The sequence below is a fragment of the Pyricularia oryzae genome, chromosome 2, assembly GCF_000002495.2.
Source record: "Pyricularia oryzae 70-15 chromosome 2, whole genome shotgun sequence".
NCBI classification, from domain to species: domain Eukaryota; kingdom Fungi; phylum Ascomycota; class Sordariomycetes; order Magnaporthales; family Pyriculariaceae; genus Pyricularia; species Pyricularia oryzae.
This window is the reverse complement of record NC_017850.1, coordinates 2,379,920-2,404,722: the sequence shown is the minus strand read 5'-3', so window position 1 is coordinate 2,404,722 and position 24,803 is coordinate 2,379,920. Positions and strand designations below refer to the sequence as shown.

Below are 24,803 nucleotides of genomic sequence, written 5' to 3'. Positions count from 1 at the left end.
TGAGTTCGGGTAGTTGGGTCTCTTGTCGGTGTAACTTCGTTGGTTGTCCTGTCCCTAGGGGTACTCGGTTTCCTACTGCTAGGGTTCGAGTGCCTCGGGGCTTCTGTGGGTACCATCCTGCGTCGTTTTTGGAGCTGTTATGTACTATGCAATTGTCATCGTAGCAGGTGGTCCAGCTCATCGTGCTGTGTTGGTCAGGCCGTAGTTGCTGGTAATTGGTGGCATTAAGTCCTCGTGGTTTTTCGGTCTTGCCCCTAAAATCAGGGACATCTTCCTGGTTTCTCGGACAGTTTCTGGCGATGTGCCCTGTCTTGTCGCACTTGAAGCACTTGCCACTTTTGGGGTCTTTACGGGGCTTCTTGTGTTGTGTGGCACTGAGGTCCATGGGTCCACTGTGGGTACCATAAGCTGTACTGTAGGTCTGGGGCGCCATGTGACGGGGCTGCTGCCATCCACCATTGTTTTTGTGGTATATGGGTTGAGGGTGTTGGTACTTGCGTCCCGTGTTGGCTTGTCGAGTTGAGGTGACGAACACTCGCTGTCCGCCTTGTTTTTCCTGTCGGCGTTCGTAAATCCGGTTGTCAAGTTTGATGGCAAGTTCGACGTACTCGAGGAAATCCTCGGGTCGGTCGAGCTTGGATACTTCGTCTTTTACTTCTGACTTCAGTCCCTGGTAGAACTGGAGGATCTTGGTTTCTTCGGTCATGTCCAGCCTTGTTGCTAGCCTTCTGAACTCGGCTGTATAAGCGGAGGCTGACTTGGTTTGTCGTAGGTTGGCCAAGTCTCGTTCGGTCTGTCGTTTCTCATCGGGTTCCTGGAACAAGGAACGGAGGGTGCGTTCATACCCTGCGAAGGTTGAGAAAATGTCGGTGACTTCTTGGCGTCGTTCTTCGGGGGGTACATCAAGCCATTCCTGCAACAGAGGCTCGAACCAAGACAAGGCTCGTCCTCGGAGGAAAGTGGCCGCGTGTACCACCTTTTCTGTTTCACTGCGGAAAGTTTCCAAATGGAATGCTTGGTAGGTGCGTACCTGTACAAGGTACCCTTTAAGTTGTCCAGGTGTGCCATCGAATGTGGCTGGGGGGTTAAGCTTGAGTCTCTCGCGCCCATCAAGAGGGGTTGAGGTAACGTTAGCACTGGCTCGGAGAGCCTGGAGTTCCTCTTGGAGTTGGGTTGCGCGGAGCGTCTGTTCGAGGAGCTCCTGGTTGGTCTGAGCAACCTGCCTGCGGAGCTGGTCTTCCTCGTCCTCGCTGTCGCTATCGTCCTTGGGCCGAGCAGGGGCTTTTTGGGCCGCCTTGCTGCTCGTGGCCGGGGTGCTGGGGGTGTTGTTCTTGGACGTCTGGGAAGACATGTTGTCGGATACTGCTCGGTATGCTTCAAGGCAAAGTACTGAACAGGAGCAATCAAAATGTTGCGATTAAGGTATCGGGTAACCTGTTCTTAGGGTAAAGTACAGTGGGTTGAAGCAACTGAGCGTCTGGCTGGGTAACTGGGGTTCTCAATGACTGGGGGTGAAGTTATAATCGTTCTCAAGTAAGTATTGAGGTTAACTAGAGTTTGATTGCTGCTAAGCAATCCTAGAATCGAATCTATCTACATGGTAATGAGCGTGCCTTATATAGACTATGTTCCGAATGTGATCCCTCTTGATCTGTTTGATCTGTGATTCTCAACTGAGATTCTACAGATCATAGAGATCCATTTACTTGGCCGTCACGTGAGGTCACGTGAGATCTCGTGGCCTTGTCCTTAGGTAATCGTTGTTCTGCCGGTCGGTATCTCTTTTGGGCGAGTGTCGTCAGGAGGGGTGTGACCCCACCTGGCCTCTCTGGTACCGGCCCAACTGTCTGGTCGTAACACCAATCCCACTTCTTTTTTGTCTGTCTCTCCAAAGGTTGAGACGAAAGATCCACTCGTCTTTGACGCCGCACCATTTACCATACTAGCGCTGTGGCCTTGAGACTCTCGTCCCATGAGCGGAACAACGCCTGTGCGGGTTGCGTATCTCTTTACGGTGTAAGCTGCTAGTGCGTCTTTACAGTTTGTTTCGTACCTCGGCCAGAAAACCCGGCGTTGGGCAGACTCCAACCTGGGGTACTCTCCCTTTTGCTGTGGGCTTGTCAGTATAGCCGCTCCACATATCCGCCTGCCTATTGACGCGGGAACTTGCATGAGAAATAAACACGAATGAAAAAATAAAAATAAAAATAAATATGTCAAAGGCAGCTGCCGCAATTTCTGGAAAAATTCGTCAAGGGATTCGGCGAGAAGCATGATGAATCTTTCCCGGACGTTTCCTCCACTTTATCTTTGGATGGAATACACCGAAGACGGACCCTGCGTGCCGTTTGCCACGAGTACATGTAACACGTCTTACCGACTTCGTACTTGCGACATATGAATACGCCAACTACACCAACGACTTGCCAGTGCCGAGCCCACGGAGCCGCATTATTTGATCCTTTGCGCATGCATAAACAGCGCGTACAGCATCAAGTCCCCAAGAAAAAAACAAGACAGAAAAAAAAAGAAGAACAAAAGAACAAAAAAAGATATACACTGCATTTCCCCCAACCAGACAGACAGTGCCCAAACCTACCCTGCAACCGCGCAGGCTATTCTAGACCCACTTCTAGGTGAAGCACGCGTCTTCAATTGGTTGGTGCTCGAGAGATCCTCACTCCACGTGCATCTCACGTATCGGAGCGACGAGATGAAGATCTGAAACCCCCCCTTCCTCCATAAATCTCTAGGACCAGTGCTAGATCTACGTGGTAGGGATCACATTCATTTCAGCCCCAGTATGAACTTGTTCAAAAGCCCATGTCGAAGCGCATCGAAATATTTACCATGTAGTACGGACGATTCTGGAATTCCAGGAACAACCCGGAACACTTGGTTGATTTCTCGGAACGTACGGAGCACTGGGAGCAGATATCTCACGTTGTACTACGGAGCAGCAAAATAACCGACCCGTCAAGGGACCGTCAAGGGAAGAGAATCGAGGGTCGAGGAGCATAAAGAAGCAAAAACCCTTTGAAAATGGGGCAAATCTCGTGCATCCTGCAATTTACCGTACATGATACCGCGTAGTTGTACTCCGTGAGACTATCAAGATAGCCACGTGCAACATACTCGGAATTGCGCTTTACGAGGTGGCCAATGGTAAACCGTTCTCAGATGTGCAGATATACGATACTGCCCCAGAAGAGAAATAGTGGATTAGGGAACCGACACGGTGGACCCCCTCGGCAAGAAGAAAAGAGAGTTTGGGGGCTGTCTGCCTTGGGACAGATATGATTGTTTGATGTGTCAATCAAGATTGGCCGATTCTTTGATAACACACGTCGCGCATGATTAAATTGAGAAAGAAAAAAAGGATACTTGACCTCCGAGATGGAGACGCAGTCTCCATTGTCCCCCTTTACCCAAAATGCCTTTCTTTCCAGGGTCCTTTTGAACGTGGTTGCTGAGCTCAGCGACCACCCGGGGCTTGCCCCTTCTTGGCCACTTTGACTATGCATTGCAGGGCTTGGCGTGTGGCTTGCCTTTGAAGAATACCTCCCAAGGAGTGGAGTGGCATCGTTTTTTTGGTGGGGACTGCCGCCGCCCGCCGTTCCCCGCCAATTAATGTCATCATTTAAAATCCATAGGAGAATTTTGCTAATTGATGACGAACCGTGGATCAGCGAATATCACTTTGTCCAGCCGGGTATGGGTACAGGTATGGAGACCTTGACTCGCACCACGAATATGGAAATTGGTGCATGGAATTTTGCAAAATTACTCCATGGCGCTTGACCCAAGAGCAGAGAATGACATTTGTACTGTCAGCACCTTAGTCAAGAAATACCATCATTACAAACAAGACATCTGCATCCGCGATCCAAGCCTTTTTCGGCCGTTCAACACACAATCCCACTTTCTTTTTTTTCTCTACCCTTTCCAAGCGCGTCCCGCACCGCACACCCGTCGCTTAAGATGCTTACCTATACTTTGAGCAATCTCAGGATCCCATCGCGCGCATGGGTTCCTGGGTCCCTCCCACCCCGGGCAACCCCCCCCCCCCCCCCCCCCCCACCGCCGTCGGCGCGGTAGGGCGGCTGAGGCGCACGGAATGGATGCGAACCCCACACGGCGCTGTGTAATGCGAATGCATCGTTGTACAAGCCCATACCTTGCCTGCCTGGGGGACGGGGCGAGTATACGCGCGCTGGACGATGCTCCAGCATCAACACATCGTGGGATTTTTGCTTGTCCCAGATAGGCAGATCCTTCCCTTCACCGCAGTTGCCCCCATCCATGGGCATGGCTTCGGAGACGAGTATAAGTAGAGGGCTTTCTGTCCAGGAAGTAGATGCCGTCTCTCTTCTTTTTTTTCCTCAACCCACGGGCTCATACTCCTTCATTCTCTCGCTCTCTGAACATCCCAGCCAAATAATTTGCTAGTCGCTTGTTTCCTCCTTGGAAGACTTTCATCTCGCCAATCATCATGTTCAGCCTCAAGTCTGCCGTCACGGCCGCCCTGCTCGCCGCGGGCTCCATGGTCAGCGCTGACTGTAAGACTTTCCCACATCACTTCCATGAGCCGTTCTCCTCGCAGACACAGAGTAACTGACATGTCCAAAACAGCGTTCCCCTTTGAGCGTCTCAACAAGAATGACTCCGTCTTGATCATTCTCGACATCCAAGTCGGTCTGTACCAGCTGGCACGCGACTTTGACCCTACTCTGTACCAGCAGAACATCCTGGCCCACGCTGCTCTGGGCAAGGTCTTTGACATTCCTACCATCATCACCACGTCCGCCGAGACTGGTAAGTGCCCTGCCTGTTGCCAATCAGCTGTATGCCCTCAAGCAAGAAAAAGCCACGCCCGACTAACATAACATCCCTGAACAACAGGCCCCAACGGCCCTACCTCCAAGGACATCCTGGACATGTACCCCAACCACACCATCGTCAAGCGCAACGGCGAGGTCGACGCCTGGGACAATGCCGAGTTCCGCAAGGCCGTCGAGGCAACGGGCAAGAAGCAGGTGATCCTGGCCGGCATCGTGACGGACGTGTGCACCACCTTTGCCGCGCTGTCCCTGCGCGACGCCGGGTACAGCGTCTGGGCCAACATCGAGGCCTCGGGGACCACCACCGCCCTGATCCGCGACGTCTCCAACAGCCGCATGGAGCGCGCCGGCGTCCAGATGGTCTCGCTCTTCAGCATCGTCTGCGACCTCATGCGCGACTGGCGCGAGACCCCCGGCGCCGTCCAGCTCCTCCCCTGGCTCGACAGGTACATGCCCGCCTACGGCTACCTGGCCCGCGGCCACGTCGCGGCTGTCAGGAACGGTACCATCATCCCGGGCTCGGAGAACCTGCAGTAAAGGGGGATCTTGCTCCGGTGGTCTCTTTAGGCGTGAGGCTCTTTCTTTTCTGATGGGAGGGAAAACAGCGGTACATAGATAGACTGGGGATACAAGGGATGGAAGAGATGGTAAAAAAAGAGGACTTGATCTAGGAGTGGTGGGTGTTGTGAGGGTCGACGGCCTAGGCTTGTTATTCTCGCAACTCCCGTCACTGGCTAGATCAGCTCGTGTATATTCAGCAGTGGATATCCGATTGGCTGCCAAGGGCATAGCTTTCCAGGCAGTTGACAAAACTAATTAGAACAAAGCGAAATTTCTTGCATATTCGGGGCCTTTTCTTTTTCATTAGGAACGCAGAGAATTGTTTGTGTGACATGGCGGTTAGGCAGAATACCAAAAGTGAAACCAAAACAAAAGTCCCAATCAAGATTGAACAGCAGGAACAAAAAGTGCAGTAGTCAAGACAAGCTCCTGCCAATTGCTACCAAAAGCCGACGCCGGGATCTTGGCGGAACTGAAGCCGGGCAGGAACGGACAAAAGTGGAGACCAGCTCCGGCAGGTTCGGAGGTGGCATCTGAAGCGCTGGCCTGGAAGGTGCTACCATGAGCTTGGAAAAGAGAAAAAAAGAGCTCAAACAATCTTTGTTTCATCAATAACCTCATGCTAAGCAAACTTCTTTTGGGGGGAAATTCTGCCTTTAATTGATTGTCGCTATCGGTGTCGCCGTCCTTTTCGCGTCGGCCTCGGAGCCCCTGCGGGCTTTTGCGGCGCGCCGAGTCCGGTGTGGGTCCTTCCTTTGTCGATGCAGCCAACATTTTTTTTGCATTAGATAGATCGTGGTGTCACATGACAGCCCGGGCTTAGTCAGCGTTAGGAGCACGATAAAAGCGCTGCCTGCCAGTGTACGATGGTGTGCGTCAACATTTCCCAGCCCGCCCTACCGTTACACTGCAGCTGACGGCATAAAATCCGAGACGAGACAGTTGTCACTCGCCAAAAACTCTTTCCGACACCCAGGTACCTTGGTCTATCGTCAAGATTCTACAACAAATTTGGAATCGATGGCTCTCGTTTTCGCCCTTTGGATAATTCAGTCGAGGGAGATAGGATCCTAGCAAAACGAGCGCCGCGGTGATCCAGCCTGTCCAACCCCCAGATTTGCCCTTCACTCGGAGCAAGATGGTTTCCACACCACCACAATTAGCCCGACGTTGCCCCAAAATCCTGGGCTGAGGCCAAGCAGGATGAGAATACCCACTTCAGGTGCCTTTTGCCAGCGATGGACGCCGGCTGCAGCCATTTCTGGGTCGCGAAAATTATCGATGAATGACTGGGCGTTGCTCCCCACCACGTCTTTTTCTCGGTAGCGGGTGCACGAATTGTTACATTGGATTCTTAATTATCGCATATGCAGAATCCGCGGCAGCGCGTTGCTTAGCGATATTTAGTAGTTTTCTTGTTTTTTATTTGAACCCGGCTGCGTTCTTTTGTCGAGTCCATGGTCCCGTCAATCCAGCGTGTGTTTCATTGCAAGCCATGGCTTCAGCATCCCCACCATCGTCCCGCTCCGAATTCCAGATAGCTATTGTTTGCGCCCTGCCCCTCGAAGCAGACGCCGTGGACCTGCTTTTTGACGGGCGGTTCGACGACCAACGATATGGAAGAGCCAGGGGCGACAACAATACTTACTACGCGGGCCGAATGGCGGGCCATGCCGTTGTGCTCTTGCAACTCCCAAACATGGGACCGCTGGCTGCAGCTTCTGGATCGGCAGGTCTCCGCTCTAGCTACCCCAACGTCCAGCTCGCTCTGCTCGTCGGTGTCTGTGGGGGTCTCCCCGTCATCAATGATCAAAGTGTGTACTTGGGGGATGTCGTTGTGAGCAAGAGGGTGGTAAACTACGATTTCGGCCGGCAATATCCAGACAGATTCGTTCCCAAGGATGGCGTCGATGACCGTCTCGGCCGTGCCAACAAGGATATCCGCGGGCTTTTGGCCTGGCTCCAAAGGGAGCGTGGGATGAAACTCTTATTATCCAAGGCGGCAGACAACCTCGCCATTATTCAAAAGAAGGCCCAGGAGGAATACGGATCGAACAAATACTCGCCCCTGCCCGACTGGGACGACAGAATCTTTCCATCCGACTATCAACACAGACACCGCAGCGGCGAATGCGGCACCTGCGACCAAGGCCACTTTTGCCAAGCTGCAGCCAACTTGTCCTGCACCGAAATCGGATGCGACCAAGGGCAGCACCACTCCAGGGCTGAGCGTCGCCTGGAGCGGCCTTCTGGTCTCTGCCCTCGTGTTTTTATAGGCAGCATCGCATCTGGAAACGCAGTCATAAAGTCTGGCAAGCACCGGGATCGCATCGCCGAGGAGCACGGTGTGATCGCCTTCGAGATGGAAGGGGCTGGGGCCTGGGACGAAATACCCTGCATCGTCGTCAAGGGCATCTGCGACTACGCCGACAGCCATAAGAGCAAGCTGTGGCAGAACTTTGCAGCAGCGACGGCTGCATCGGTGGCAGCTGCAATTATAGACCGTTACGAGCCGTCAGACATGGTGGCCACAGACATCTCAGCGTCTAGCATGAGTGGACCTGCTTCTCGTCACGCAGATGATTCCATATATGGCGGCATGAATGAAATACATCCCCAAAATCATGGGATTGCTGTAAATGGGTCTGTGAGCCATGGAAACGTTGCTAGCGGGACTCTTGTTTCTGGGGACGACAACGCCGGGACCATCGTTCACGGGAACTACTATGGGGGAAGCAACGGTACGTAGCGTTGTCTAGGGTCTGCAGTATGCAGTCTATGGAATACACTCTGCCATCACGATTGTTTTTGCGGCAACTAGGAAAATTGGCCATATGACTGAAACTTGGGGTATAGTCACAGACGCAAGCAGGAGTGACGGACCACACTGGCTTGTTCCACGAGCAGTGAATCCTCTCTTCACCGGTCGGTCAGCCATTATCGAGACTATAGAAGGAGCCATAGATCAAGAGGTTTCGGGGTGCCACAGGGTGTTTGCTCTTACTGGTCTCGGAGGCCAGGGGAAAAGTGAGGTCTGTTTACAGGTGGCCAACCGGGTTCGTCAACGGTAGGTCCGCCCCTATCATGGATTTATGATAGGTCTGATCTCATATGATCATGCTGGAACTGCGGCGAGGGGCTAACGGCTAACTGGTACACAGTTTCTGGGGCGTCTTTTGGGTTGACGTTGGCACCCTCGAGTCTGCCAAGTCGTCTTTCTCCCAAGTTGCTTCCCTCCTCGGGATGCCCCTTTCTGCGGGAGAGGACCCGGTTAAGAAGTCCCTGCAACTGCTAGCTAATGTTCGCCCCGGCCGGCGATGGCTGCTGATTCTTGACAATGCCGATGACGAAAAGACAGACTATCATGGCTACATCCCTTCTGGAAGCCAAGGGGCCATTTTGGTCACGTCGCGCCTCAGGGACTGCCAAGACCTCAGCACCGTTGGGTGCCACGAGCTTCAAGACCTCGACGAAGCTGATTGTGTCAAGCTTCTCTTCAATGCCGCTCGTATAAAGCCGGCCACAGATGATGAGAGAGAAGAAGAGGTCCAGGCTGCGAAACGCGTGATCCAGCTGCTTGGTAGTCACACCCTGGCTTTGGTGCATGCCGGTGCCTACATTCGTAAAGGCCTCTGCACACTGTCTGGGTATCCCGAAGTCTACCAGGCGCAACAGCAACGCCTTCTCAACTTCTCCCCTGGTCAAGCACAATCCCGCTATCGCTCTGTACATGCGACCTTTGAAGCATCGGCGGACGTTCTTGAAAAGTCAAACGACTTTGAAGCGCAGACGGCTCTGGAATTGCTGGCTGCACTTTCGGTACTGCACTTCAGAGACGTCCCCCTGGATGTGTTTCAAGACGCATGGAGGGGAGCCCAAGTGGCCAAGACCATCCCGTCAACCGACCTCGCCTTAAGCAAACTCACCCGCTGGCACGTACAGCGGCTGCCAGGCTTCCTACAGTCGGACGATGCTTGGAACCACGACCTCGTATTCTCCGGGGCGATAGCGAGGCTCCGATCACTCGCCTTGATCACCACGGGCACATTGCGTGGTGTTCTGACAGCATCGATGCATCCCTTGGTACACGAATGGCTACTCCTTCGTCAAACCGAGGCATCAAGGCGAGGGCGGCGCCTTGCTGGTGCTTGCATCTTGATGCTATCCAACTTTGGCGCAGACTGGATGTGGCAACCATACCGACCACTCCTGATGACCCACTCCACGTGTCTTATCCAGTACGAAAAGTGGATGTCCTCGATGCAAAACCCGTCACGACAAGAAGTCCAACTGCTCGAGCTGGCTGCGCGAAGCTTGTACAAAGATAAGCTTCTCAAAGAGGCAGTAAACATAGTGGATATGATTTTTCGGCTCCTGGGAGGTGAGGCCAAGGCGCTTTCCGCAGACAACTTCTCCCTGTTTCGGCTCATGGGCACAATCCAACTCGAACTGCCCAGACCGAACAAAGCAATTCGCTATTTCCAATACGCTTTGCAGTGGTCCAGGAAAACACTTGCTAGAGACGACAAACTACGCCTGGGGATAACGCGACAAGCGGCTGCAGCCTTTAGGCAGGAGGGCCAGCAAGACGAGGTGCTTGCGCTCCTCGAGGAAGTGCTCGAAGTTGCCAAAACAGAGCTGAATAACGGGGGTTCTCTAGACATTGCTACGCTGCGCGAAGTAGGGTCGATATACTTTGAAGCGGGAGATACCGAAAATGCAATAAGCATCTTTGAGCGAGTGGTGGAGTACCAAGCGCCTCGATGTAGCAAATTCGATGCCGACTTTTTGATAGATCAGACAGTACTTGGCGATGCGTACTACGAGGACGGGCAGCCCGACAAGGCGATCGAGATGTTTGAAGAGGTTTCCTTGATCCGCAAGAGCACGTTGCCTCCCAGCAACCCTGACCGACTCAACCTGGAACACAATCTTGCCCTGGCGTATGGTGGTGCTCGCAGACCCAAGGAGGCAATCCGTCTGCTTCGCCATGTCGTTGGAGTTCAGGCAACAATATATCCAAAGACGCACCCCGCTTCGCTTCTATCCAGAAAGATGCTCAACTTGGCATTGGAAATGGGCAAGTGCTTCTTCATGCTCTTTGATGCTTTGCGTGCACATGGACTAACAGGCTCACAGAAAAGAATCAATAGAGATGGATATAATGGGTTTAACGTTTTGTATTTTTTTTGTTCTATATTTAATGTGCCTGGAGGGCTTATTGGCGGCAAGCAAGTCCGTCCGACTCAGTCCCTTCTGGGTGATGCTGGACTCAAATCTTGTGTTTGTAGTGGCTCATATTTATTCCCTCAATACTCAAACAATCATTCTCGCTCCATAAACAAACTTAATAATAAAAGAAAAAGCACGGCGAATACCTTGCACCTTTTCGAATAATCCCCAGCGAGCTAGTCCAGCTTTTCTTTCCACAGCTTCACGGCAACACCCTTTACTCTGAGCCCCGAGGGCCAAGGATTACCCTCGGGATCCACGTCGTACCGCTTATATTTGCAATTGGCGTCGGACACGGCGTAGTAACGTTTGCCGTTGATCTTGGGGATCACAATCGGCTCTTCCGGCTCCATCAAGTGTGGCATCAACGTTCCCGTCTCTTTTCCCGGATAGAAGACGGTAACCTGGCACACGCGCTCGTCCCAAGGGAAGGCAGCGGCTTGGCCGGCCAGAGATGCAGAGGCGATGACTGCCGGGGCCAAGAGGTTGTTGAACTTCATTGTAGTGTGCGAGTGGAAAAGGTTTTTTGAATTTAGTTGAGACGAGGAAACTATTTATTGGATTTTTGGATTCATTACTGTGAATTCGCTGGACAAATTAACAATAAAGGAATTAGACGGTGGGTAGAGAGGATAGTTAACGAAAGGTTTTCTCAAGAGGGATACATCATTGGAGTCGAGGGGAAGAGCGAAAAAAAAAAACAGAGCCTTTTGAATGGACAAAAAGGCTTCTTGTACATGAGTTGAGCGCTCTCGAGCTGCGAGCGTGATAATTAGACAAACTATAATTATACGGGGTAAAAATAGAGCTGGCAAGGGAACCTTTTTAAAAATAGGGTCAAAGCGGTATAGCTCGGCAGGCAGGCTACGATTCAGGAACCAAGAGATCCAGGGCTGTACGAGTAGTGAGCAGTAGGGCTGGAGAATAAAAATGGAATGTCTTTTTTCGGTTACGAGATGTTGATAAAAATTGAAGAGGTGTGGCTATTTTACAGCAGCGTCTTGTTTAAATCACAACCTCATGGCCCTATTACAGTGCGTTTATTTTTGCAGTGCAGAATGCTTACCAACTGCGAAGCCACAATGTGTCATTGACATGAATGCACACAAAAGGCGCACGCACGCCCAAATTAGCACGATATCTTTGCATGTACAACATGTATAAGATCGTTATAGAGAAACGCTTCGGTTTGCAATGATAAACAGCCCGGCGTTGGGTTCGTGCATGTTACGTCAACGTGCATTCCGGGTCGTGACGTCGGAGATTTTCGTGGTTGAACTTCGCAGTTGGGCATTTTGTATTATCAGACGAAACGCACTGTAAAGGTACCCATATGGTTGTGATTTGGCGATTTCGTTGCTGTGACTGTGAATAGCTACGTTCAAAAGAAACCACGAGATACCGTAAAAGCTTTGTGCCTTTTGGGGTATCGTGAGGAAGGTTGTTAGATATGTCGGGGATCCAGTGACGGTTGGTAAATAGTGGGACAATTAAACAGGGAACGGGTCCGAGTTTTCTCATTATTTTCGTTGTCGACTTAGATCGAATTGCAAAGTAAGTTATGCACGAGAGCGCGATGGCTCCTTTATACTTTACAAGTGGCCATGCCACCACACGACCAGCCCTAATCAATTCCCTCATCTCCCTGCGTCGTGCATGCAGCATGCCCAAGTGAACTACCAAAGGGTCCAAAACTACCTCCCCAGGTACCTATATCTGTATGCAATTGAACAAGTAAAATACATTGCCTCGGAAGTTATTCGTGCTTGGCCTTTGGGACATGGCCCTGTCCTTCAAGTCTCATCCCAGTGAGAAAAGGGCGACCGGCCGATACACATTTGCACTGGTCGTCGCAAACGAACTTGTAGGGAGCATATCTTTTCCCCTCGCCAGGGAACTCGTACTTTCTTCCCACCTTCTTTGCTGTTGGAAACGTCTCTCCAGTGCTGCGGCCTTGGTAAAACACGGTCACGATGCACCATTGCCAACCATGAGCGTAGGCTTGATTCGCCAAAGACAGCAACGTGACGATGGCTAGGGTGAAAAGCGTCGACGCCTGCATGATGACTTTGACAAGTAGCTGTTTTGGAATATGGTTTGAAAATTTACAAATGTTGATAGGCCTTTTGTAGAATGATAGATCAACGCGACGCTGTTATAGGTAAAGGCTTTATATTGTTGTCGGATCTTTTCAATTGTTTAACGATGGGCTTCTGAGCGTCCTTCCGTCTTATACCCGCATTTGAGCCAGGTGAGTCAGGTGCAGGACTGCACGTGAGTCATCGCTCAATGAATGAATTGAACGTATAAAACCTATATTCCAACATTTACGTTATTTATAACCTGATTTTGTTTATTAATAACTGCAGAAACAGCTTTTCATATATTAAAAACAAACATATTTATAGATAAGCTTGATTTTAGTTTTTCCAACCAATTAAAACTACTAGGGTAAGTTAGTTTTTTGAGATATTTTCAATACTGTTTTAATATTAGTATATCTATTTTGATAATTGTACGACCTTATAATAAGAATAGGCCGCGAAAGTGAACTGCCATGCTTGAAACTGTTAGTGTTGTTTTAAAATATTGTAAATTCGAGAATTTAAGCACCGCGAAACTATTTAATATACTAGCCAATGTTTTGAAGTTTGAAACTGGACCGGTTTCGCCGGCGTAACTATAAAGCAAATATATGTTCTATACGACAATTAATAGTTGAAAATGTTATAAGAATGTATTCCAACCATTCTAACGAAGCGGATATTAATATTAAATACATTTCAAAAACGGTGTTTGCAAAAAAAAAAAAAAAAAAAAAAAAAAGAAAAAAACAAATAATCAAATTAAAACCAGATCCCCAGTTTAATAATAAAAGTAACTACCGGTAGATAGTATTAACAAAAGCTACCGCATAATTTATAAACGAAATCCACGGTCGTAACCATATAATTTAAAGCGACTTTTCTACCGTTGTTGAAGTTTGAGGCGCTTCTTGTGAGTCGAACGGCCACCACTTTGTGTCATCGAGCACTCGGTTATACATTGAAGCTAAATCGGGGGTAATATATTTTAACTGGCCATGGAGCGTGTAGCCGTCTGGCAGCTTGCCGCGTCTGATTTTGGGGTTGCAATCTTTGTCGGTTTTGAACGATTCGTAAACTCCCGGCTGGATAAGGATGCCGATAGGACCCGGCTTTGCAACCCACTTGGACTGGCTTTGAATCTCATCGCCCTTCTTTAGAGTTAATCTGCAAAAGTCTTTCCAAGTAACCCATTCCCACGGTGGCATCCTGCCGTCTCGCCGGCGGCCGAACATGGCCGTGACCTGGAGGGCGAGCATGGCCGTGGTAACAAATAGGACAAGTCTCATATTGTGGGATGTATTCGATTTATTCGAGGGCGCTAGCTCGAGTTGTAAAATTGCCGTAAGTAACTTGTGTAAAATGTTGAGAAAGCGTGACGAAAATAAGCAGATTATATGATGGTGTAGACAAGCAACTAGAACTAGTGTCTGGGCTTAGTATAAGACTGCGACCAAGGAGAATAATTTATATAATACTCTCTTTCCAAAGCAACATTACACTTACATTGGGCGTAAGAGATAGTAGTGGTGCCTATATTTATATTTGTATTTAATAATTAGTATCAATTATGCGAATGATTCAATGCGAAAGTTGGACGTTGGTTAATAATTGCAATCGAGAACAAGGGGGACTGGGAATAGACGGGTCAAAGACTTAAAGTACAATGACACGGAGGCCAGGATTTCTGCAAAGTTTTCAAACGACAAAAGTAATAGACGGCAAGACGGGTCCAAGGTACGAGTTGCGCAAAAGGGTTACAAAAGCTTGCCACCGGAGGGCTTCTGCTTGTTTTGGGATCCCTTACCCAAAGCGTCTAAAAACTCGGCCAAAGGCTTTACTAAGTATAGATATTATTATTGCACTCTGTATATTTTACAAAGGCATAATGTCGAGACCTCCTGTAGTAGGATGAGCTACAGTGGGTCGAAAATATCGACACCAAAAATAACAGCACATTCTTTTGAATTTTCAAAGCCTGGAACTATATTCTTCCCATTGCCCAAGCGAGTCACCACGGTCTGGTTTGCATTCACCACATTTCCCCATCTTTTTCATCTCTCAGCTCCTGCGGCCCGAAATTCCCGGCCGCCGCCTTTTTGATCTCTTTCACCCACCTTGTGAAACAAAACTGGGCGGTATCATGGCGAGGTTGATGACGCCGCTCAGCTTGAGCCTGTAGTCGAGCCTCTGGGCGTCGGCCAGCAGGTCGTCCTGCGCCCAGGCGGCCTCGAGCAGCAGCCGATCAACGGCGACGAGGTCGGCGGTCCCTGCGCGTCCGAGGCGGGGCACCGGGGGCCGGCCAGCTCCAGGCGTATGGCGTCGTGCGTGCGTCGGATGCGGCGCTTGTACGCCTGCCCGCTCGGGGTTGGTCATGGAATGTTGGTAGGCGGGCCACTGGTCGACAATGTCGAGCACCTCGGTCAAGTTGTGAACTGTCGTGGCGGCGCCAGTGGTGCAGCGTAAAACGCGACAGGGCGTCGTGGTACAGCACCCAGCTCACGAGCGGCAGCAGGTGCCAATCCTGCATCTGTAATGGCCTTTTCACCGGCGACGGCACAATGGGCCAGTCCTCACGACGGATCTGAATTTGTCCATGGAGGAGGGTGATAGATATTAAGTATTAGACTAGAACTAGACTAGTCCCACCTGGCTGCATCCAATCCCGGCTTGGTTCAAGGGTCCTACCTCTGCAGGTGCCGCATGCACGATTGATCTTTGCGTGTCCCATGTTTTACCAGTAGACTGTAGAGCGTCGGTCAACAATACTCTTTTATTCGCCGAAAGTTTGACTTTTGGACTTTGAGATTTCTGGGTGATTGTGGCGAGATTGGTAATGGTGCCTGCAGGTTACAGCAAAAACAAGACGACAAAACAATCCATTTCGCCCATAGTTGCCTTGACCCAAACGCCATTCACCAGCCGGCTGACTAATGCCATGGTCCTGTAAGACGACCAGGGCATGGAACAGATTCAAAGGGATTTTGGGCAACTATCCGCGCGCGCTGGGAGCACGATTTGGATTGCTGATTGGACAGATTGCCATCAGATGTTACGGATCTGTCAGCAGTGGAGGCTGCCTAAACCCCCAAGACTCCCAAAGTCACCCCAGAAGTTCCACGGTCCATCTAGTCTGGTCCAGTTCTAGCCTCCTGGCCATCTCGCGTAAGCATAGAAGCGCCTAGGTGCACGCTGACGACATTCAAGTGACCGAGATGGCAAATCAGAACTGCAGGCGACATGCGCTACATTTCAAATCCTCACGCCAAGTGCGAGCATGCATATACAAGGGGAAATGGGGAAATGGTATAAAAAGCAGGTTGAAACCCATGAGAATCCCATCGCAAATTACCATGGACATCATCTGAATTGACTTGATATCATTCTGCTGCCTGCATCAATCATACTCGCATACCCCAGTTCTACAACAATCAAATCAACCCAAAGGTCCCAAACCACACAAAATGCCTTCCTACGTCATCACCGGAGCCTCGAGGGGCATTGGCGTCAGTGTTCCCCCTATCCACATCCGACTGACCAACCAGCCCCAACCATCACCAACGCTGACCTCCATCCACAGTGGGCACTCCTGGAGAACGTTTCCCGGTCCCAGGACAACAAGGTCGTCGGCCTCGTCCGCGACAAGGCCACGGTCGACAAGCGCGTGGCCCAAGAGCTCAAGGACCGCAGCAACATCACCATAATCCAGGCGGACCTGATCGACTACGACGCGCTGGAGCGGGCCGCCAAGCAGACGGCGGAGCTGACGGGCGGGGGCCTCGACTACCTCATTGCCAACGGCGCCCTGATGACCTTTACCGACGCCTACGACGTCGAGAACTTGTGAGCGTTTTCTTTTTCAGCCCCAAAAAAAGCACAATGCTATCAGTCCAGGCTTTCAGCTTCTCGCAACTATAAAAAAGAAAGCTAACCCGTCATGCAAGCGTCAAGTACAACGGCGCCGAGGGCGCGGCCAAGTACCTCCGCGACTCGCTCGAGACAAACGTCGTGGGCAACTTCAACCTCTACTCGCTCTTCACGCCGCTGGTCCTCAAGGGCGACACCAAGAGGGTCCTGTCCGTCTCGTCCGGCCACGCCGACCTGTCCCTCGTGAGCCAGTACCACCTCGAGGCCTGCGTCGCCTACGCCGCCAGCAAGGCCGCCCACAACATGATCACCGGCAAGTTCCACGCCCGCTACGCCAGGGACGGCGTGCTCTTCATCAGCGTCTGCCCCGGGACCGTGGACACTCTTGACTTTTCCAACTGTGAGTCTTTTTGTTTTTTCTTTCTCTCGTCTACATGCTTTCTCTTGTACACTTTTGTTCCCTATAGTCCATCTGCATTGCTAATAACCCCCCTGCTACAGTAAACGAAGGACAGCAGGCCGCCATGGGACACATGCAGGCCATCTTCAAAGAGTTCCAGCCCGAGTGGAACGGCCCCAAGCCCGCGTCCGAGTCGGCCGTCGAGCTGCTGCGGATCCTCGGCGAGTCCACCATCGAGGCCAAGGGTGGTCAGTACTTTTCGCACACCGGCACCGACAAGTGGTTGTGAAGCGAGTCTTTTGATACGGATCAAAACATGCATTCCGGGAACGTTGAGCAGCCAGCGGTTGTCCGATGTTGTAATTGTTTGCGTGCGTCTCTGGTTGGGCTTGGGTTGATCACAAAAGTAGCCACAGCCACTCTCGATCTCCATAATACAAGTGAATTAATGTACGAGCCATTACCGGCAGGCGACCGTAATCTTGCTCTTATTTTTGAAGATGGCATTAAAATAAAGTCTCATTTCAAGTGACGGCTCTCATATAGATGTGGTAAGCTTTGTGAGATTCGTGCCAACAAAGGTATGCAAGATTTCACAAGGAAGAGACTGTGAGTGCCTTAGCTACTTGCCTTGTGAGGTAGGTGGTACCTTGCCTTGGTTACCTAGACAGTACCAACGACTTTGATTGAGTTGTAAAGTCTATTGTAGAGCTTGTTAATCAATACTCATTTCAACTAGACTGCCAATAGATCGGCCATCATTCGCCAGAAATATACTCTCCTCCAACGCCATGCATTCTTTGAGCTGCAGAGTAATGCTGCCTTGTTTATTGTGCAAGAATTGTAATGACTGACATTAGAATGCTACCAAATTTTGAATTCTTTCACTCAACGCAATATAATATTTGACGTTGCAAAGTAAATTCCTGAACGAATGTCTTGAAATCTCTATACTGCCAGCTGTCTAGAACCGTCTCCTCTATCGAACCCCCAAAGAGCTACCAAATCACACAATGCGGATGATGTACTTGTCTCCTTCCCTACCACGATTGGGCACTTCGTCACCCAGACTACTAAGGTGAACCACGTGCCATGAAGAGTCGATTTCCTCTCCGTCCTTTTCCCAAAAGCCCTGGGTAGTGTGCAGCATACCCAGCCGTCGATAGACTCCGCGCTGATTCTCCACTGCTTCCAGGAGGATCCAGCTGCAGTGCCGGTTGGCCTGACGTGCCGCCTTTGCGCCGGACCTTTCCCCGGGTGCTGCGGGATCATCGTCGTAATACTCGAAAAACTCCCCACCGAGAAGCAGGTAAAAGGGCCGGGCGTTTTCTTCTCCCGCGCCGACTGTGAGCATGCGGTCCGGGTAGAAAAAGTACACATGGTTCTTCTCTGTAGGAGCCTGGATCGGCCTCCCCGCACGGTCCATCAAATCGATGGCATCCCAGCCCTTGTATGTCCCAGCAGAAAGTCTAACCTCCACCACCGTGCCTCTGACGTCCATGTGGCCGCCGGTCACACCGCCTGTCGCGTCTTTTGTGGCGTAAACCAACTGCAGGTCAACAACATCAAACAGTAGGGGGTACCGGGGTTTCACCCTCGGTTCGATACCGAGGTTGCAGGGAAGAGATGCGGACGCCCAGAGAAACGAGGGGCAGATGTAGTCCGTGCTCGAGGCTGCCTCCCCAATACCATGCTCCTTGAACCACATGAGCTCGCTTTCCAGGCTTCTTTTCCACATTCCACCGACGTATATATCGTTTATGTAGGTAGAATATGCCTTCACAAGACCCGATAGGGCAACGAGGCGATCCGTCTGCTTTGTCAGCCGAGTCCTGCAGTACATCTCGACTATTTCTCCCCAGAGGAGATAAGGATCCCTTTTGCCTTGATCTTCCATCTCGAGGAAAGAACCGTCGCCAGGGTTGCGAAACCGTGCCTTCAAGTCTGGCGTGGCTGTTTTTGGCCATGTCCGCGCTGGACATCCCGTCTCGACTGCAGAGGTTTGCGTGCATTCCCAGTAGATTTGGTCCTGCCCAAACCCCAGAAGTCTCGGCGAGAGAAGCCTCTCTTGCAGGCACCACCCACGCTGAGTGAGGGGACTGCGAAGGATCCCGTCGTCTTTGGGGACTGCATAAAACATCGCCAGCTTTTGCTGGCCGTGCGACGAGCCCTGATCTCTAAACACCTCGTCATCCGACCAGTATTCGTAGACGCCAGTGATGTCCACGGCGATGGGGTTATCTGCAGGGCTGACAAAGACCGGGTCACGATGGCGGAAGAGACCATCTGCCGGATTGTGTGACGCTGCGGCCGCGATGGTGAGGTGGCTGTGAGCGTACACCTTGTCCATCTTTGCTGCCTCTGAAAGCCAGTCCTCGTGGCTGTCCTGAAGGATGCACAATGCGTCTATCCAAAGGTACCGGATGGAAAAGTGCTGGCACACCTGGATTGCTTCTCGGAATGTTTTGGGTAACAGAGTCCCGCTGATACCTTGACGAAAGGATGCAATCGTGTCGCTGCTCAGTCGTATGGATTGCTGGCCACCCCATATGTAGCTGAGAGCTGCATACGGCCCTAAAGCGTCTTTGCATTCCTCGGCAGGAATAACCAACTGGATGTTTCCATCGCCGCCACCGTAAGAGTACAGATCAAGCACACGAGTAGGCGCCCAATTACCAGTATCTGGCTTGCCACATGCTTTGTGGTTGTTGATACAATCTTCCATCCAGACCTTTGCCTTTTGAATGCTAGATTCACTCCAAGTACAATCCCCAGAGACCCTATATTTGCTTGTCTTATCTGGTAGGGAAGACAAAAAATTTGACAATACAAGAAAGCCTTTAGCCAAAGTCCCTAATGAGCTGATTGAGTGTTGGATTGACTATCCGTCAATATAGATAAATACTCACCACTAACAGGATCTAGGAAGAAGATGCCATAATTGGAAGCGACATTTGGTTCTGTATTCCTTGGTATGTAATTCAATTTCACTTTGACGTCCAATTTTTCGTCGCCCTCATCCGCCTTAAACAACAAGATGTTGGTGGCATAGTTGGACAGCTCGCTCTCGGCAGATTCCGGATCATGTGAGTCAATCTTTGTGCATACAGGAGTCTGGTCCAACTCTGTCTTTATTCGGCTTTCGACCCATTCAGAGAAAGATGCGTCAACCACTAGATCACGCCAGAGATAGTGGCAGATCACGCAGCCCACGGCGGACGAGGCTTTCAAAGACTGGAATGTTTTGTGATGGGCAATGGATATTTGCGTGCCAAACTCCAAGAAGCCGTCTGCACGATCGCGAAATGCTGCGATGCAAACGTTGCAGTACATCTCGGGGGACTTATTGGAAGACAATCAAGGCGTCAACCTGGTGGGTTTGTTATAAATGATGGGTATTGTGAAAATGTGAACTCAGGAATTGTACCTGCGGTCTCCTGTTTCATTCCTAGACACGCTGTTCCAAAAGGCCGCAATGATCACTACAGGATTATGAGACAAACGCACCCCTCATTTTGCGGGAAGCAGGCATAAATTGTCGTCTTGGCATCAGAACTAGACAGAAATGGGCACGTTATGTCACGTGGGACCCATGAAGTTGACCTCGATCCAACTCCATTGTTGAATCTTCATATCTAACCCAAGAAACCCAAGTACCTAAAACCCGAAAAGAAGCTAGAATTTCAAAGTGCCAAAAGCAATCCTTTGGTCACACGTCTAGCAATCCCGTCCAAGTTATTCGTGCATCTCGCGAGTGACAAGTGTCAAGGCAGAAGAAGCAGAAGCTTGGTCCGGGGAAAAGCTCTCCCAGCTGTGTTTTCTATTTCCATCAGCCACTTTGAAAGTCAGGGAAAGGTGAGTGAAATTCTACGCGCTTTCCTCAAAGGTCGATCATCAACCGCCTTCGTACCTTCTCGATCAGTTTTATTTTGCCCCACTTCACAATTTCACATTTTCCCCCATCTCTGGCAAACAAGCCTGGGATCTTGAGGCAAGCTGTAGCAACTACCATTCACTGCTCAACATCAATCTCCCCAGACCTAAGTGTACTGCGGTCTGTGTTGGTCAGTCATTCAAATCTCTTCCCATTATTACCCCAACTTATCAGGACAACATACGGGTTTGGTCAAGTTACCTTTCAACTCTCTTCCCCACGCCCTGGCCTCCCATTCTCAGATATCTGCCTTGTGCTACTGAATTCGTTCTATATGCACTTTCTTTACTCGCCTTTAAACAAAGGGTTAACCTTTTGTCGCCGTTAAGATACCTACCTAAATCCGCACAAGTACCAGCACAACCATGGCGGAATCCGCCGATCCAAGCCTGTCTAGTTTGTCTCATCCATCTACCGAGACCGACCCCCTAGAAGTGTCTCTCCGTCAATTTCTACTTCCTGCAACTGAAGCTATCGACAATATCAATCCCACCACAGCCCCAAGCAGCGAGCCTGTTGAGAATGACCAACAGCCGCCCCCAGTAGCCACCTCAGCCTCAGTTCACAGTCCTGCACCCCAAGCTGCCCAGGCAAAACAGGTTGTGGTTCAAAGGCCAGCAGACGTTGACCGCCTCGATTACTTTGCCTTCAGTCACAATGCCGATGCCTACTGCCATGGCGTGGAGGCCAAATGGACACGAGGCACTATTCTCACCGTTGCGACCAAGGTGAACGCTGCATCAGGGAGCGAGAACGCGCAAAAGGTTCCCGGCCTCGAGCCAACACCCGAAGAGCTTCACCAGACTCCTGATCACCTTGGCGTCCATGGCTTCCTTTGGATCGGCATGACCCCAAGCGATGAGACCATAGAATCGCTGACTGAATCGCCTGCTGACGACGCCACGGCAGACGCAAACGATGACAAAAGCAAAGATACCAAGAAGAAAAAGCCCAAATTGCAGGGCAAGAAGCATCGACGTGATCTGACTGTGGCCAGTTCGACCGATGAAGAGATACGTATCCTTCCGAAAGATGAGAGCGCCTTGCGAGTTGTGGTCAATCTCAAGGGCAAGAACATGTCCCTGCTGAAACTCAGCAACAGAGACAACACTTCGGGAACATGCATTTCGGGAAATGTCAACCAGGATAACGTTTTCTTTTTCCGTGCTTTCCGCAAAGATGATACCAAAGGAGTGGGCGAGCGCCGCGTCTTTTTAAAGGAAACATTGAACAAACTCCGGGAAGCCATGGAAAAAGATGGCCGAGATGGTGTGGTGAGGGCTCTGAAGGCAATGGTACCTGTGAAGGCCCCTGCAGCAGCAACTAGTAGCAAGAGTGCTACCAAAAGATCTCGTGCCCCCAAGTCCGACAAGGCCGATCCGCCACAAACAGCTGCAGTCAAGTCCAGCAAAGGAAATCAAGGCACCAAGCGAAAACATGCAGATACTGACGGCTCGACGGCGCAGTCGAAGACAAGCAGTGAAACTTCTGCAAATTCAAAGAAGCAAAAGAAGTCGAAGGTTGCCACTCCATCATCCTCAACGGCCACAAAAGGCAAAGACACAGCCAAGTCCAAAGTGCCACCTCAAACTGAGCTGGATGACAACGATGGCGCCGGTCCTGGTAATGAAGTGGACCAGCAAGTAGGTAGACTGGCCAAAGAGACTCAGACCACTAATTTCCTAGCCGAGCAGCTTGGCATTATCAATAACAGCTACCCCCTTTCTGCTCTTCCAGGCACACCGGACTCCATACTAGGAGCCGGAAATGGCCAGACTGCAGTCCCCAGTAATATCGCGAACGATCATACTCATCATGTCTCCTCAACCTCAACACTTCGTGCCGCCAACCCATATCTTTCAGCCGCAATGGTCAGTCCGACGCCGATGCGCCCAGTCGCGAATTTACCACAGACACAGGACATAGATCAGCTCAATGACGAGGCTGCGCTCAGATCGCTGGAGCGAAAAGAGTTAGAAGAGAACAGGATTCAGCGCGGCAATGAGGCTCGAAAGGCTCGGCAGCAGCAGTCTTGGGGGCAACACCCTCATTATCCCCAGCCACGCCGTCAATTGGCTAGCCATCTTGGTGGGCCACCAGTCCAGCTCTTCCCGCAACCTGCCTTGAAACAGCAGCATGCTCGGCAGCAGGACTACCAGCAGGCAAACCCATTCTACGACCAGCCAACGCACCAGACGCTACAGCAACAGCAACAGCATCATATGGGTCGATTAAACCCCGAGTACATGCAGAACATTCGGGTTTCCTCTACAAAGATACCCAGGAAGTATGATACAGGCTATACAGCAGGGGAACTCTTTACCCCCATGGGCCGCGAAATTGTTTCACTGGTATCCAAAATGGACCGCCATAGCAAAAGCAACGTCAATGTCATCAAATACACCACCTCCATGCTTGATCAGCTTCTCAACCCTTCCAACTCGTCCAGTACGATTCTCCAGCTTCGCCTGAGCCCGCCAGCTCCTGGCGTGGATATCAATGCCGTTGTAGAGCCAATGCTCTCTGACTTTTCTGTAAGTTATCGACTAATTTTCACAGTCAAATCACCCCGCTATTTCTTTCATCCAAGTGTAAACACATGGACTAACTTCTACATAACCCTTAAAACCAGAGTCTCTTCCCTGAACTAGCCCAAGATCTCAATAGGGACACGTTCACAATTCTCCTACACGCCCTGCGTTTCTCTGACAAGTCCATCGAGTATAAAATGATTCACCAGTTCATCCACGGCTTCACCCGCGAGCTGACCCATCAGCGCGCCAAAAACGGCGACCAGCACACCTTCCAACCGGAGAACCTATCTCGAATTGTCCAAGGTGCTATCGACCTTGCCAGTGACTTTGTTTACCATCGCAACCGCAACCATCAGCGTGCAGCCCAAAAACAACAGCAATGTCAAACAATGCAACCTGCGACAGCTGATGATATGGCCGACGAGGACAGGGTCGACTCACAGTTTGGCCATGAAGAATACGACGACACTGCAGTTGACGAGTTTGCCTATGGCGCCACTGGCGCGGTGGACAATTTCCAACCCTATTCGCACTCTGCATTTACCCCGATGGAACAAGACGAGGCTTTGAATGGTTGATGAGTAGGGCGATAGCGCAGGTCATCATCAGCTTTATGAGCACAATGAGAGCAATCTGGGCACATCGCTGTGGAAGCCCGCTTCCTCGCGCGCTCGTCTTGTCCCGTTGCCACATGATGTTTTGTCTTTCTATCCGATCTCTAGGCCTAGGACCAGGGCACTGCTTAGTCTGTGATACATGCTGACTGCAGTACATGGGTGACCACTTATGAGGGCAATGGTCAAATGTTGATTTGTTTGTTCATCTCTTCTTTACTGAGCCGCGTTCTTCTCTTTATTTCACATCTCTTCTAGTCTTGGTCTTGTGAAAAAAGGTCAGTTATCAGGGCCAGCCTAAACTGGATCTTTTGATGAAAAGTTTGGGAAATTTAATTGGTGACCAGTTGTCTGCGGTGATTTTGCGCATCTACTGGCATTTCTAGGAGTGTCTGGCTTGCGCTTTCGCATCCAGACCTATCATCCGCGGGCTAGGACGCGTTCAAAACATACTTGGGGCTTTGAGAGAAGATATTGGACCTCGGCGAAAGGTTGGAATCGGTTATTGCTCAGGTAGATAGAAATTGAAACAAGACTGGCATTAAAGTTTCATAGGAGTTGACCTTGAGAGATACTATGCTGCTGCCTAGGATTGAAAGGCACTTAAACATTTCAGCTACGCGAAACAAGTATACATTTGAAGGTTTTGAGGCCATGATAAAGGAGTTCTTCCCTGCACTCTTGGAATCCACTTTGAGAGAAAAAGAAAACAATAACTAACAACCTCAGAACATCC

The 24,803-nt window shown here is 50.6% G+C and overlaps 9 protein-coding genes across 9 annotated transcripts; 4 read left to right on the top strand and 5 right to left on the bottom strand.

The window, feature by feature from the left end:
- Positions 1-1,934: 1,934 nt before the first annotated feature.
- Positions 1,935-2,471, bottom strand: MGG_15626 (uncharacterized protein; the record flags this gene model as incomplete). The annotated part of the gene is made up of 3 exons (XM_003713986.1): positions 1,935-1,988; positions 2,054-2,109; positions 2,378-2,471. The coding sequence occupies 3 exons, from the start codon at positions 2,469-2,471 to the stop codon at positions 1,935-1,937; spliced, it is 204 nt and encodes a 67-aa protein (XP_003714034.1).
- Positions 2,472-4,125: 1,654 nt separating this feature from the next.
- On the top strand, positions 4,126-5,692 carry MGG_08994 (uncharacterized protein). The gene is made up of 3 exons (XM_003713985.1): positions 4,126-4,559; positions 4,633-4,815; positions 4,903-5,692. The coding sequence occupies exons 1-3, from the start codon at positions 4,493-4,495 to the stop codon at positions 5,376-5,378; spliced, it is 726 nt and encodes a 241-aa protein (XP_003714033.1). The 5' UTR covers positions 4,126-4,492; the 3' UTR covers positions 5,379-5,692.
- A 610-nt stretch (positions 5,693-6,302) lies between these two features.
- Positions 6,303-10,774, top strand: MGG_14768 (uncharacterized protein). The gene is made up of 4 exons (XM_003713984.1): positions 6,303-8,143; positions 8,259-8,469; positions 8,564-10,482; positions 10,542-10,774. Exons 1-4 carry the CDS (start codon positions 6,688-6,690, stop codon positions 10,553-10,555), a joined length of 3,600 nt encoding a protein of 1,199 aa, XP_003714032.1. The 5' UTR covers positions 6,303-6,687; the 3' UTR covers positions 10,556-10,774.
- A 36-nt stretch (positions 10,775-10,810) lies between these two features.
- On the bottom strand, positions 10,811-11,134 carry MGG_08992 (uncharacterized protein; the record flags this gene model as incomplete). Its single annotated transcript, XM_003713983.1, has 1 exon — positions 10,811-11,134. The coding sequence occupies one exon, from the start codon at positions 11,132-11,134 to the stop codon at positions 10,811-10,813; it is 324 nt and encodes a 107-aa protein (XP_003714031.1).
- Positions 11,135-12,390: 1,256 nt separating this feature from the next.
- Positions 12,391-12,696, bottom strand: MGG_15625 (uncharacterized protein; the record flags this gene model as incomplete). Its single annotated transcript, XM_003713982.1, has 1 exon — positions 12,391-12,696. The coding sequence occupies one exon, from the start codon at positions 12,694-12,696 to the stop codon at positions 12,391-12,393; it is 306 nt and encodes a 101-aa protein (XP_003714030.1).
- An 891-nt stretch (positions 12,697-13,587) lies between these two features.
- MGG_08990 (uncharacterized protein) lies at positions 13,588-15,449 on the bottom strand (the record flags this gene model as incomplete). The annotated part of the gene is made up of 5 exons (XM_003713981.1): positions 13,588-14,002; positions 14,225-14,251; positions 14,480-14,558; positions 14,836-15,153; positions 15,407-15,449. The coding sequence occupies 5 exons, from the start codon at positions 15,447-15,449 to the stop codon at positions 13,588-13,590; spliced, it is 882 nt and encodes a 293-aa protein (XP_003714029.1).
- A 595-nt stretch (positions 15,450-16,044) lies between these two features.
- Positions 16,045-17,504, top strand: MGG_08989 (uncharacterized protein). Its single transcript, XM_003713980.1, has 4 exons — positions 16,045-16,224; positions 16,299-16,561; positions 16,663-16,985; positions 17,087-17,504. The coding sequence occupies exons 1-4, from the start codon at positions 16,183-16,185 to the stop codon at positions 17,272-17,274; spliced, it is 816 nt and encodes a 271-aa protein (XP_003714028.1). The 5' UTR covers positions 16,045-16,182; the 3' UTR covers positions 17,275-17,504.
- Positions 17,505-17,911: 407 nt separating this feature from the next.
- On the bottom strand, positions 17,912-20,443 carry MGG_08988 (uncharacterized protein). The gene is made up of 2 exons (XM_003713979.1): positions 19,895-20,443; positions 17,912-19,784 (listed from the first exon to the last, which is right to left on the bottom strand). Exons 1-2 carry the CDS (start codon positions 20,316-20,318, stop codon positions 17,992-17,994), a joined length of 2,217 nt encoding a protein of 738 aa, XP_003714027.1. The 5' UTR covers positions 20,319-20,443; the 3' UTR covers positions 17,912-17,991.
- Positions 20,444-21,284: 841 nt separating this feature from the next.
- MGG_08987 (uncharacterized protein) lies at positions 21,285-24,031 on the top strand (the record flags this gene model as incomplete). Its single annotated transcript, XM_003713978.1, has 2 exons — positions 21,285-23,453; positions 23,552-24,031. 2 exons carry the CDS (start codon positions 21,285-21,287, stop codon positions 24,029-24,031), a joined length of 2,649 nt encoding a protein of 882 aa, XP_003714026.1.
- Positions 24,032-24,803: the final 772 nt, after the last annotated feature.

Bases quoted from the DNA above. Each gene is read 5' to 3' on its own strand.
- MGG_08989 (XM_003713980.1), top strand. From the start codon at position 16,183: ATGCCTTCCTACGTCATCACCGGAGCCTCGAGGGGCATTGGC. The intron at 16,225-16,298 runs GTCAGTGTTCCC...CTCCATCCACAG, and splicing joins GAGCCTCGAGGGGCATTGGC to TGGGCACTCCTGGAGAACGT. The intron at 16,562-16,662 runs GTGAGCGTTTTC...CCGTCATGCAAG, and splicing joins GCCTACGACGTCGAGAACTT to CGTCAAGTACAACGGCGCCG.
- MGG_08988 (XM_003713979.1), bottom strand. From the start codon at position 20,318: ATGTACTGCAACGTTTGCATCGCAGCATTTCGCGATCGTGCAGACGGC. The intron at 19,785-19,894 runs GTGAGTATTTAT...CTTCCCTACCAG, and splicing joins CTTCCTAGATCCTGTTAGTG to ATAAGACAAGCAAATATAGG.
- MGG_14768 (XM_003713984.1), top strand. From the start codon at position 6,688: ATGACTGGGCGTTGCTCCCCACCACGTCTTTTTCTCGGTAGCGGGTGC. The intron at 8,144-8,258 runs GTACGTAGCGTT...CTTGGGGTATAG, and splicing joins CTACTATGGGGGAAGCAACG to TCACAGACGCAAGCAGGAGT. The intron at 8,470-8,563 runs GTAGGTCCGCCC...ACTGGTACACAG, and splicing joins GCCAACCGGGTTCGTCAACG to TTTCTGGGGCGTCTTTTGGG.
- MGG_08994 (XM_003713985.1), top strand. From the start codon at position 4,493: ATGTTCAGCCTCAAGTCTGCCGTCACGGCCGCCCTGCTCGCCGCGGGC. The intron at 4,560-4,632 runs GTAAGACTTTCC...TGTCCAAAACAG, and splicing joins CTCCATGGTCAGCGCTGACT to CGTTCCCCTTTGAGCGTCTC. The intron at 4,816-4,902 runs GTAAGTGCCCTG...CCTGAACAACAG, and splicing joins CACCACGTCCGCCGAGACTG to GCCCCAACGGCCCTACCTCC.